At 41.1% G+C, this 13,222-nt stretch overlaps 1 protein-coding gene across 1 annotated transcript in view; it reads left to right on the top strand.

The window, feature by feature from the left end:
* Positions 1-13,222, top strand: part of cul4b (cullin 4B) — an 80,963-nt gene that overhangs the window by 48,866 nt on the left and 18,875 nt on the right. The window contains exons 10-13 of the mRNA XM_085998731.1: positions 78-196; positions 3,898-4,090; positions 8,522-8,626; positions 9,485-9,595. Of these exons, the coding sequence (XP_085854857.1) occupies positions 78-196; positions 3,898-4,090; positions 8,522-8,626; positions 9,485-9,595 (528 nt within the window). The remainder of the gene's footprint in view (positions 1-77; positions 197-3,897; positions 4,091-8,521; positions 8,627-9,484; positions 9,596-13,222) is intronic.

Genomic DNA, 13,222 nt, shown 5'->3' with positions numbered 1-13,222 from the left:
CATGATGGGACTTTTGATTTTGCGATGCTTCTGCGTTTTTGCCCCATCCCAAAAAAAAATATTCTTAAAACCTGCAGGTTTAAACAGCCTTCTGGATGAAAACAGGATACAAGATCTTTCTCTTCTCTACCAGCTTTTTAGTAGGGTTCGAGGTGGAGTACAGGTTCTTCTGCAACATTGGATTGAATATATAAAGGTATATTCAGTTTATTTCTTCTCATAGTAGTTAACCTCCAGTAACTTAATGTGAATTGAAGAATGCAAGTTGCCTGCAGCATTCTGTCAATTAACCTAAACAGTTCTAAAATGTTTTGAAAGTGCTGCATCCAATCTCCAGTTTATTTGTTGTTGGCTAAAACTTAATGATATCTGTTTCTCCAAACTCTGTTTGTAAACTCCCTATTTCCAGTCGTAGATGAAAATTTTAAATTCCTTTTCAGTTACTTATTCCGCCTTTCTCTTTGTTTTTTTTTCTCCTCCTCACTAATACGAGGCCTCTTCAAATGTTTGTCCTAGCACATGATGTCAACGGCACCGCTCAGTGTAGCACTAAGATAAGCAGTCCAGAGGTTTCAGGTTGATTCCCAATCATTACTGGATTAGTTGACCTTAGCCATGTTAATTAGCTACAATGTAACTTGTTAAATTTGTGCTCTGAGCCCTGAATCTGCACCCTCTTGACTTCCTGTGCTAGCATGTTGATGTAATATTGTTGTGTGTTTGCTTTCTCTATCCTGGTAAGTATCACAGTTCTGTAAGGTTCCTTTACTCTTTTGAGGCAGAAGAGGCCTGGGTTATAAAGTTGTTCCCTCATATCTGATTACTCTGACACCAAGGACCAGCTTGTTTGTTCTATTCTGCACTACCTCTAGGATTTGGAAGGCCCCTTTATGTCACGGCACTTCTCCAAGTGCAGTTGAATGGGCATTGTAGTTCCTTAGCATGACCTCTGGTGATTTGAAATCAACTGCTGTGACAATATAACCCAGCATTCTAGTTGCCTTGTTAATTGGCACATCACAATGGGCACAGTAGCATAGTGGTTATGTTACTGGACTAGTAATCCAGAGACCTGGACTCATGATCCGGAGACACAAGTTCAAATCCCACCATGGCGTAAAAACCCATTTGGTTCACTAAGGTCCTTTAGGGAAAGTAATCTGCTGTCCTTACCTGATCTGGCCTATATGTGACTCCAGACCCACAGCAATGTGGTTGACTCTTAACTGCCCTCTGCCACTTGGTTGTATTCAACTTTTCAAGGGCAGTTAGGGATTGGCAAGAAATGCTGATCATGCCAGTGACGCCCACATCCCGTGAATGAATTTTTAAAAAACACTATTCGATTACAATGGCTGAAAAGTCAGCTAACATCCCATAAGTCTCTTTTAATTGGCCACTTCTTTACTACCTCGCACCCACTTCCCCTGAGGGAAAATTCTAACCCACCTATGGAATACAAGAGCCTTCTGTTTTTACTTCCAGCGTGCAGTACCTTGCATTTTTCTGTAGTTAACTACAGCTTCTACTTATCAGCCTTGGTGAAAATTCTGTCAAGCTCTCTAAGATTTGAGTCCACAATTTCCCCCTAGCTTGGTTTCCTCTGTAAATGTAACAGCTTTGTATTGAGACTGTGATTACAGGGCATATATGTATACCAGAACAGAGTAAATCTGAGGACTAGCAATCCATAACATTTGTCCACCTACCCATTGCAACCTCACTTCCTTTATGACTGGTGTAATTCAGGTGCTCTCTCAAAAACTTTTTCTCATGCCAGCATAAAGGTCCACTTCCACGGGCAACCCCGCAGGTCCAATGAGCTGAAATATGACCTGGTGTGCATCATATGGGAAGTAATGTGCACTGGATGAACAGTAACGCTGTACCCTTCTGACTAGACAAATAATACTCATGGGTATATCTCAGACTAAGCTATAAATCAGGTTGCTTAAGAAACTAAATTAGCAGAAGCAAAAGTTTATAAAGCTAAATAGCAGATAGATAAATCAGTTTTCCTTTCTTAACTTAGAATCTGTTGCATAATAAAACATCTCAGAAAAGTTCTCTTTTTTTAGTCTTACACTTTACTTTGGACCAAAGTAAAAGGGGTGATGCAAAGTTTATACATGGGGAGAGAAGAGAGCAAGACATGAGTTTTGGATTGCTAGAAACCAGGCTCGGACACGATGGGTTGAATAGCCTTTTTGCAATAAACTTCTGTGGTTCCAAGTTAGATATTCACAGAGTGCTCCTAAAGCCCAGCTTGATGGGAAGTTGGCAGTCTTTGTAATGGAGAGGATATGGGATTCGAAGCTCACCTATGGGTCGAATAAGACGCTAAAGTTGCAAGCAGTTTTGTTCAACCAGAGACGACGGCTGGGAGGGGGGTGGAATTGGTATCTTTCTTGGTCCTTCTTCCCTTTTCCTCTCCCCATCTTTCCTGAATACTCTACCCTTGTAAGTTATATTCAGCCTAGGTTAGCCATCTCCATAATTTTTGGAACATTGCAATTACTGGTTGCCACCAACGCCTCCAGTTCGACTGTTTGATTTTTGAATGCTTACAGCATTTATTTATGTATATACAGTGCATCTAATGTGGGTCCCGAACCATTGTCTGGTTAATATTATACTGCATGTGGTGCTGCATTTTTGATTTCTTCTGGTTGTTCTCCAGACTCCACTCTGACCTCATCCCTGCCATATCATCTAGTTTAAACAAAGCCCGAGGTTATTTCTATGTTCATTACAGGTCTGCTAGTGCCTGCACTATAAAGACTGAGCCTATCACCCTGTACCAACTTTGCTTATATTATTTAGCTAGCCAATAATTTCCTCCTTAAACTTTTCTGTTTGTCTCAACTTCCTTGCTTAGCACGGGAAGTATACCTGAGACACTGTCTCGTCTCATATCTGTTTATGTAACCGTGAGTTTACTTCAAAAATAACTGATTCCAGGAATGACAGGCTTTAGCTGTGCGGAGAGACTAGTGAAACTTTGTTTTCACTGGAACCCCATTATAAAATGGTTTTGATAAGGTATGTACTGGAAAACGAAATCTACTGGTTGGTGATTCAATAACTGGAGGACATAAATATTAATATCATTACTAAAAGAATGAAGGGAGAGTTTAGGAGAATTTTTTTTCTCAGATTTGTTAGGACATGGAATATCTTAGCAGAAACAGTAATGAAACAGAATCTGTAATAGCTTTCAGAAGGGAGGTGGGTAAATATTTGAAAAATAATTTTTTTCAATAAAAGGGAATGGGTAGAGGGAATAGCATGCTCGCCCAATCCAGTTTATCATGCCTCTTCTGAGTCTATGGAGTCGTGTTGATAGCGGTCAGGAGAAGTGTGGAGCAGTTAGTCCTGGCCAAAGGAGAGCAGCACAGCAATGGGTATATTGAGATGTGGTTTAGTGGGGGGGAGATACGCCAATGGCCTTGTTAGATGATCTGAGCAGTTGGAGTGTTCCCGTGGTTTACTTGAGGGAAAAGTCATCCTGGGTCCCCACTCTTTATCGCTATTCAGTGACCCCTGCTGAGAAGAGCAAATGTGTGGGCATCAGGAGAGAACAGAATCGAATTTCAACAGTCCAACAGACTCACCATTTGCTGTCGTGGCTCATGTTTGAAGAATGGTTACTTTGGCAAGGTATTGGAGGGAGGCAAGTGATGAGGAACCCTGGCAAGAATTTACACTTGGAAGATTTGGAGGGGGGTGGGGGGTCTTAACTTTTGAAAATATAATTGAGGCTGTGCACTATGCTTAAATCCTTGTGGCTGTAGCCAGATATTTTCCACTGCAAAATGGTGTAGTCATGTATTTCCAATTAGTGTTAAGCTTCCTCAGAATTTTGATTAAAGTTGGTTAATTTTTTTTATTCCTCAGACCTTTGGCAGTACAATAGTAATTAATCCTGAAAAAGATAAAACGATGGTTCAAGAGCTGCTGGATTTCAAGGACAAAGTGGATCACGTCGTAGATGTCTGCTTCCTGAAGAATGAAAAATTTGTCAATGCAATGAAAGAAGCCTTTGAAACCTTCATAAACAAACGACCCAATAAACCAGCTGAACTAATAGGTATGGATAACAATTTTTGCTGGATGTTACAGAGAGAATAATGGGACCTGATCATTTGAAAACAATAATTAAACTGAGTAACAACAGAAAACACTGGAAACACTCAGCAGGCCAGGCAGCATCCGTGGAGAGAGAAACAGAGTTAACGTTTCAGGTCTGGGACCCTTCATCAGAACTGGAAAAAGCTGGAGATGTAACAGATATTAAGCAGGTGCAGAGACAGGAGGGGATGAAGGAACATACTGTGCTTTTGTAAGAGGCAGGAAAGATAAAATGTTGCAAATGGGAATGGCAAAATCATACCGCATGAAAAATGGGGGATGGGGTTATAGTTTGAAATTGTTGAACTCGATGTTGAGGTCAGAAGGCTTTAAAGTGCCTAATCGAAAGATGAGGTGCTGTTCCTCGAGCTTGCGTTGAGCGACATTGGAACAATGTAATAGGCCGAGGATTAAACTGAGTAACCTGAGCCTGTTTATATTAAATTAAAGGGACATAGCTGCACCATAGCAGAATAGTAGACTATAATATATGGTACAAAATTCCTGTCCATCTAAAACGGTGCTTTGTCAGACATACCATAAACAATGTCCCAGAGATCGCAATAATATAAAACTGGTGCATCTAGCATGAATTTCCTGTTGTACACTGTGGCATAATTAATTTACGTCACACTTCAAAAGAAAGCATAAAGGAACAAAGACATTAATTTGACATGGGAGCCAGAGTATATGTAACCTTTGATTCAAGAACAATTAAACTCTGATTTCACCCAGTGTTTACTTAACATTAGACTTTGTAGTCTTAAAGGCGTACACTGCTTCAGCTCAATAGTTGAATAATTCTGATATAACATGGTCCTTATAAAAGAGTAACAAGTGACTCATGAGTTGGAGGATATGTTTTATCCTCTCCAATATATAATATTTTAAGAACAATTAATTTACATTAATTGAATAAGTCACATTCATTTTTGTTGTACCAGTGGATTTCACCTTGTGCAGATCATGGTGAGTTTGAAGATCCAAACTCTCTCCTCAATCTATCACTCTTTGCCCACCTACTCTTCTTTTGTCCCCCACCCCATTACTCCCTCTCTTGCCCTACTGTGCTGCTCTTTTCCCCCCATCTCCCACTGTATCCTGTTAGCTCTGACTACCTGTCCATGCTTGTCCTCTGCTCCCCTCTCCCTCCAAACTCTTCTTTCACCGTTCTCCTTCTAGCTTCTCTGCACTGACACTGTCCCAAACTTTAGAAACCTTAAAGGAAAGTGAAATGAATAAGGAAGTGTTACTGGAAGTAAGTGTTAATTGACTAAGTTACTTGACAGGAAGTACACACATATGTGATACTTGTAATATATAACTTGATTTTCTGTGACACTGCTCATGGAGATAAATATCAACTGTAATTTTGAAAAGTTTATGTGCTCTAGTGTTTAAAGGAAGTAATTTGATCTGAGAATTTGGGATATGGTGTGGGAGTGGTTCAGGGGGTGGGGAAGAAAGGTGAACTAATGAGGATGATTGGATTTGTAAAATGAGAGTGAATTAAAATTTGGGTTAGGTGTAGGTTTTGTATTCATTTTGTGGATTACATTTAAAAAATATTCATGGAAGATTGTGTGTTGCTATGCTTGTTTGACAAAGTCTGTTGGTTTATTGTCTTTCAAATTTGGTGTTCTTGTGTTCTGTATGTTTTGTACTTTTAACTGCTAAATCTATTTGTGTATCTTTGCATCGTGCTAGTGTGCTCTCTTAAAACAAATGTTACCGTTGCAGTAGTAGACTTTCTGTTGGTCTTGTTATCCTGATCTATGTTTGGTGCTCGTTTGTTTTGTTGTGTAGTGGTGTTTCAGACAAGCACTTATTTCTGGTGAAAGCAGAACCCAGAATAGTTTCTAAAAGGGAAATGGATAAATATTTGAGAAGAAAAATTTGAAGTACAGGTAGACTACCCTTTATCCGACTACCGAAACCCTCTAAAAACCGAAGGTTTTTTCGTTCAGCGTAAGTCGTGCGCACGACATGACCAGAGTGGCGCACGACTTACGCTGAGCAGGGCAGAGGGTCACTGAGTTCCCTCCTGGGTAGGAGATTGCAGGCCGAGCCGGGCAGTTGTGAAGGAGGTATACCGGGAGAGTGAACCCAACAATACAGCGGCCCGTCCGATATTCTTTTCTCCCGCCGACCCCCACCCTTTCGGATAAGGGATAGTGTATCCTTTATCCGCACTTCCGAAAACCGAAATCCTCTGAAAACCGAAAGTGTTTTCGTTCAGCGTAAGTCGTGCGCACGACCCGACCCCCCGACCCCGACCCCCCCCCGCCGACCCTGACCCCCCCCGCCGACCCCGACCCCCCCCCCCCCCCGCCGACCCCGACCCCCCCCGCCGACCCCGACCCCCCCCCCGACCCCGACCCCCCCCCCGCCGACCCCGACCCCCCACAAATTTCCCAGTCTTATAAAATACCTTCCGAAATCCGAAATTTACCGAAACACGGCTGGTCCCGAGGTTTTCGGATAAAGGATAGTCTACCTGTATTGGAAAGGGTAATAGAATGGGACTTAGTGGATAGTTTTTTCAGAGCCAACAGATGCGATGGGCCAAATGGCAGCTTCCTGTGCTGTAAAATGCTTTGATTCTGTCTAGTTGTTTCTGCCTCTGGGCTTTTGTGCATCTTCGTCCCACCATTGGCTGGTGTGCTTTCAGCCATCTGGGCCTTACACTTTGGAATTCCCTTCCTAAACTTCTCTGCCTCATCACCTCCCTCTCCACCTTTAAGACTGTCCTTAAAATCTAACTTTTGGTCACCCTTCCTAATATCTCTGTAGCTTGTCTTCCTTTTTTACCTGAATACACCTCTGAAGAACCTGGGGTGTTTTTCTGTTATGAAGGTGCTATCTAAATGCAAGCTGTTTAATGACTTATGGCTGCTGTAAGAATAGCTCTGTTTTGCTCTTTGAGCTGGTTATATTCTAAATTGTATTCTTTTAATCTGGTCTGTGCCTTATTTGCATTGCATTATTGATGATGCTTTTTGCACAATTGAGAGTTTGGTTTGCCTGAGTGGTTGCCTTGGCTGAAGGAGTGGGCGATAGAGGGCATTTGTTTTTGGGACTGGCCTGATGGACTGCAGAGTCTTTTCTGGTATTGTACTTTCCTATGTCTGTTAGTCTGTTGGGTTTTTACTTGCTGGATGTTCCTTAATCTAGTTTCTGTTTATGCCTTGTATGGCTTTAATGGCCATGTTTATCTTGGAAGTGGGAAGTCTCCCTCTCCTGCTATTGATAGATCTGGTGTGGATGCACTCTGCATGGATTCGAAGCACTTTAGTGTAATGGCTGTCTGTTGCTTGTTGTAATTGAGGTGGGTGAAACACTGGATGAAGTTGTCTAGAAGGTAGGAGGGCCAGTGCCAGAGAGCCCATCATGCATAAGACTGTAGGAGGTACTGAGGCCTGGAAGATTCTAAATCCAGACCATTGGCTCCATATGACTGCGTGATTAAGGGTGAAGAGCGCTACATTTTCATATATAATATAAAACTGGTATTACATCACATAGCTGCCTATAAATGAGGCAATTGCAGCTCTCTCTAAATTTCTGGCTCCAGTCAGAAGAATCCAGCAAGAAATTGATTTGATTTGTTAGCAGTCAGATATTTGGTAACTTAACAAATATTTGAACCTGTGACTTTTTTGCTGTATGAATGTGCAGGGAATGTCCTGAAGTGTGACACTTTAGAGGTTTAATGTCTTCAAGAGGTGTAACATGACGGATGCTTGCTAGGTGCAAGCTGTAATTTTATAGTCAGATGTTTTCTTTTAAGTAGTAGACACTATTTCAGAACTTAGAGCATGGGTTCCCAAAAATGTGTCCATGAATTAACTACACAGAAATGTTTGAAAACCAGTGCCTTATATAATACGCTTACTTTCAGTTGCAGAAAAGGAACATGTGAAAAGAGTGGTAACAACATTAGAAAAACTTGTCATTTGATTGACTTAATACTGGCCCCAAATCTTAGTTTTTGAATTGAACAGACCTCCGATTGGCCTGGTTGGCTAGTCTGCCAAAAACTCTCTATCTAGGCTCATGAATGATGAATAATTACTTTGGCAAGTTACCATAGGGCTGTGGTGCCTATGGGACAGTACCATGCAAGACCACTGACTTCAGAAGAGATGGGAGTAAAGAGAGTTTAAAAATAAAATTTTTAATGTATAAGTGTGGATATGTCAGTAACAGAAAGAGTAGATAAGGATAATGCAGTAGATTTAATATTTAGATTTTCAAAAGGCCTCCGATAAAGTACCGCATAGTATGACTAAGGTCAGATGTAAAAATCTCCCAGATTGTAAGTGTAATTTAACGTTTAAGATTAGACATGAAAACAGCTTGTAAAGCGTTGTGTGCTTTTCTGTTTCAGCCAAATATGTAGATTCAAAGCTTCGAGCTGGCAACAAAGAGGCTACTGACGAAGAACTTGAAAAGATGCTGGATAAAATTATGATAATATTTAGGTTCATTTACGGTATGTGTCAAATGAGTTAATTTTTTTAATCTACAATTCGTAACAAAATAATTATTGCATCCCCCCTCGCCCCACCATTGACCCAGTGAGTAAAAACACAGCCCAGTCGGTGTATCACAGACCCACTTAGACCAGAAGTTAACAGGCTTGATACCCATAGCTAATCTTAAACAGGGCAGTAGTTGAATGCTACAGAGTTCCTGCATCTAATCGTTACCCAGTGGTCTTATTGGAAAGATTGTATGTGGTGAGAATGCAACTGGCCGACAGTGTGTGGTCTTTCCTTCAGCCCTCTCTTTCCCTCCCCTCCCCAGAGTGGTTAAGTTGCCTGCCAGCATGTACTGTCCAGGCTCATACATGATGAATGGTCACTGGGTGAGGTATCAGAGGGTGATTGGTTGTGGAACTGATCCCCAGTAAGGAATCTAATGTCTTCAGGAGGAAAAAAAATTGATGTTAAAGGTATGGGAGGGGAACAGAACCAAACTTCTGTTATCTAAAATGTTCTCTCTTTATATTTGCATTGAGTGTTGCAAATTGAATTCAGGATGTGAAATCATAGGACGCTTTAGTCCCCCAGTAGGTTCTAATCTTTTATTTTGGCAACAAAATGCTTATTTTCATTTATCCTTGTAAAATATGTAGTTGAACAATTTTTGAAGTGTTGCTTCTATGAAATTACTACAAGCATGTTTCATATAATGTGATAAAGGGCATTTTGTCAGCTAGGAACGATAAATGTAATTTTTATTCTGGTCATTAGTGTGTTCTAAATTCTAATGTGGAGTAGAACCGAGGCGTTTGAATCCTTTTTATGTGTAGTTGATTTAAGTTTTTACTTTTTCAAAAAAAAAACAGGAAAAGATGTATTTGAGGCTTTTTACAAGAAGGACTTAGCAAAGAGACTATTGGTAGGAAAGAGTGCATCAGTAGATGCAGAAAAATCAATGCTGTCCAAATTGAAACACGGTGAGTTTGCTTTTATTAAAAATTTGAGCTATAGAGTATGTGCTGCAGTTCCTGGCGTGTGTGTATATATATTTTATAAAATTTTTATATATTTATCTTTATTTGTCACTGATTCCAGTTCTTTTTAAAAATTAGTTTATGGGATGTGGGCGTTACTGGCAAAGCCAGCATTTATTGCCCATCCCTAATTGCCCTTGAGAAGGTGGTGGTGAGCCGCCGCCTTGAACCGCTGCAGTCTGTGTGGTGAAGGTACTCCCACAGTGCTGTTAGGTAGGGAGTTCCAGGATTTTGACCCAGTGACGACGAAGGAACAGCGATATACTTCTAAGTCACGATGGTGTGTGACTTGGAGGTTCACAACTAGTTAATTTCAAAAATATTTTAGCAGCCAGAAAAACTTCTAACCTTCCAGCTCGCAATCCTAAATGGAAAAGGTTTGTTATTGAAGTAAAAGTATGTCAAAATGAATAGTAGAATGTGTTTCATTGCCTTATATTTCAGTTGCTTGTAAACTGTCAGACATTTGAAGCCTTATTCTTCTGCTATGGTCACCTCATTGACAAACATGAAGAGGCTTTCTCTTGATTCTAAGTACATGGATAAATCTGTGTGCTCGTACTAAGTGTCTCAATGTTCTGCCCTCACATTGGAAGTTGGTTACTCATTTGTTACTGTGCTACTTTTGGTCGAATGCGCTTGCATAGGAAGGATGAATAAATTTATTGCATTGGTATTTCAGCATAGATTGTCCAGCAAATGGAACACCCCCTTCCTTTAATTTTGTCATGGACTTCTTCAAGCTTCATCTTTTTTTCTTGTGTGTAATTCTTCTCTCATCAACTCAATCTCTGCTGCATTTAACAGAGAACTGAGGAAGCAATTCAAAACAAGGTCTTGTGCAAGTTCTTTGTATTAAGAGACTAAGGTGAATGAGTGAAGAAGGGGGCTTCATCACCACCGTCTCAAGGGCAACTCTGGATGGACAATAAATGCTGGTCTTGTTAGCGCCGCCCATATCCCAAGAATTAATGAGTTAAAGTTGTGTATTTTCCTTTGTACTTGCACAGCCATGTGTGAACTTTTGTTCTACAGTATTACTTTTAACCAGTAACCCCACAACATGCCTGGAGTTTTCTAAACTCACTTGCACAACACTATACACAATCTAAATTGACCTGCAACCTATTAATTTGGTCTGAAGTGCTAGCTCCCACACATTTTGTATCGTCGTGAATTTAAGAATGGTTCCATTTAAGCCCTCTTGGGGACCATTAATGACAACACTCCAATTGTAACTGTGCCCCAATCAGATCTACTTCCATTAATGGTAACTCTCTTGCTCATGTGATTTCAACCAACTCCTTATTATTCTAATAAGTCTTTTTTTCTAATAACCATCTGTGTGCTACTTTATCAAATGTTCTCTGGAAGTTAAGGTATACTTCACTAACTGGATTATTTTCATACTCATCTGGTCTTAGAATCATAGAATGGTTACAGCACAGAAGGAGGCCATTCGGCCCATCGAGCCCATGACTAGCACTTCAGCTAGCCCCACTCCCCTGCCCTTTCCCTGTAGCCCTGCAAAATTTTTTCCTTCAGGTACTTACCAATTCCCTTTTGAAAGCCACAATTGAGTCTGCCTCCACCACCCTTTCAGACAGAGCATTCCAGATCCTAACCACTCGCTGTGTAAAAAAGGTTTTTCCTCATGTCGCCTTTGGTTCTTTTGACAATCACCTTAAATCTGTCTCCTCTGGTTCTTGACCCTTCAGCCAATGGGCACAGTTTCTCTCTCTCTATTCTGTCTAGACCCCTCATGATTTTGAACACCTCTCTCCAATCTCCTCAACCTTCTCTGCTCTAAGGCGAACAACCCCAGCTTGTCGGTCTATTCACGTAACTGCAGTCCCTCATCCCTGGAATCATTCTCATAAACCTTTTCTGCACCATCTAAGGCCTTCACACCCTTCCTAAAGTGCGGTGCCCAGAATTGCACATGATACTCCAGTTGAGGCCGAACCAATATTTTGCAAAGGTTCATCATAACTTCCTTAGTTTTGTACTCTGCCTCTATTTATGAAGCCCAGGATCCCGTATGCTTTTTCAACTGATTTCTCAACCTGCCCTGCCACCTTCAACGATTTGTGCACATATACCCCTAGGTCTCTGTTATGGACCCCGTTTAGGTTTGTACCCTTTAGTTTATATTGCCTCTCTTCATTCTTCCCACCAAAATGTATCACTTTGCACTTTTCTGCATTAAATTTAATCTGCCACGTGTCCGCCCATTTCACCAGCCTGTCTGTGTCTTCTTGAAGTCTATCACTATCCTCCCCACTGTTCGCTATACTTCCAAGTTTTGTGTCTATATACAGGAAACTTTGTGCTATCCGGAGGTTGAATGTCCGGCAACTTCGATCGAACGGCAGAAATCAGCAGCCGTTTTGGTTAGGTTTTTTTTCTTCTCCTAGCATTCTGTTCACAGGCAGGCTCTGGAAAGCGTCTCTGTATCTTAGCAACAGCTTCAGAGACGCTTCCAAGGTACGGGCCGAGTGTTTACAAGCTGTTGCTGAGCAATAGTGTTTGTTGTCAAATACGGAGATGAAAAGCTCCTATCTGATAAAATTGACGCTGGTCTATCCGGAAGTTTTGAGGCAACGGCAGTAGCTCGGTCCCATGGGTGCCGGATAGCACAAAGTATATATATATATAATATATAATAATCACTGTATACCTCCCTCCAGTCCGAAAAACCATTCACCACCACTGTTTCCTGTCACTTAGCCAATTTCGTTTCCATGCTGCCACTATCCCTTTTATTCCATGGGTTTCAACTTTGCTGGCAAGCTTATTATGTGGCACTTTATTAAATGCCTTTTGGAAGTTCATGTACACCACGTTAACCGCATTGCCCTCATCAACCCTCTGTTACCTCATCAGAAAACTCGATCAAGTTAGTTAAACACAATTTGCCCTTAACACATCCGTGCTGGCTTTCCTTAATTAATCCACACTTGTGCAAGTAACAATTTTGCCCTGGAATATTGTTTCTAAAAGCTTCCCCATTACTGAGGTTAAACTGACTGGCCTGTAGTTGCTGGGTTTATCCCTACACCTTTTTTTGAACAAGCATGTAACATTTGCAATTCTCCAGTCCTTGGATACCACCCCCCGTATCCAAGGAGGATTGGAAGATTATGGCCAGTAGCTCTGCGATTTCCTCAACTTCCCTCTGCATCCTAGGATGCACCCCATCTGGTCCTGGTGACTTATCTACTTTAAGTACAGCCAGCTTTTCTAATACCACCTCTTTATCAATTTTTATCTCATCCAGTATTTCCACGACCTCTTTCACTATGACTTTGGCATCATCATCTTCCTTGGTGAAGATAGCCATGCCCTTTGCCTCCATACGTAGGTCTCCATTTTGGTCCCTAATCAGCCCCACCACTCCTCTTGCTACCCATTTACTATTTATATGCCAATAGAAATCCCTTTTTATGTCAGCTGTCAATCTAATCTCACAATCTCTCTGCCCCTCTTTTTTATTTTCACTGCCCCCTCTGAACTTTCTATATTCAGCCTGATTCTCACCTTTGTTCTCAACCTGACATCTGTCATAGG

This window comes from Somniosus microcephalus, chromosome 1, assembly GCF_052327205.1.
Source record: "Somniosus microcephalus isolate GS21.2 chromosome 1, FLI_Smic_1.0, whole genome shotgun sequence".
Lineage (NCBI taxonomy): Eukaryota > Metazoa > Chordata > Chondrichthyes > Squaliformes > Somniosidae > Somniosus > Somniosus microcephalus.
Note: the sequence above shows the minus strand (reverse complement) of the source record. Positions and strands in the feature narration are given on the sequence as shown.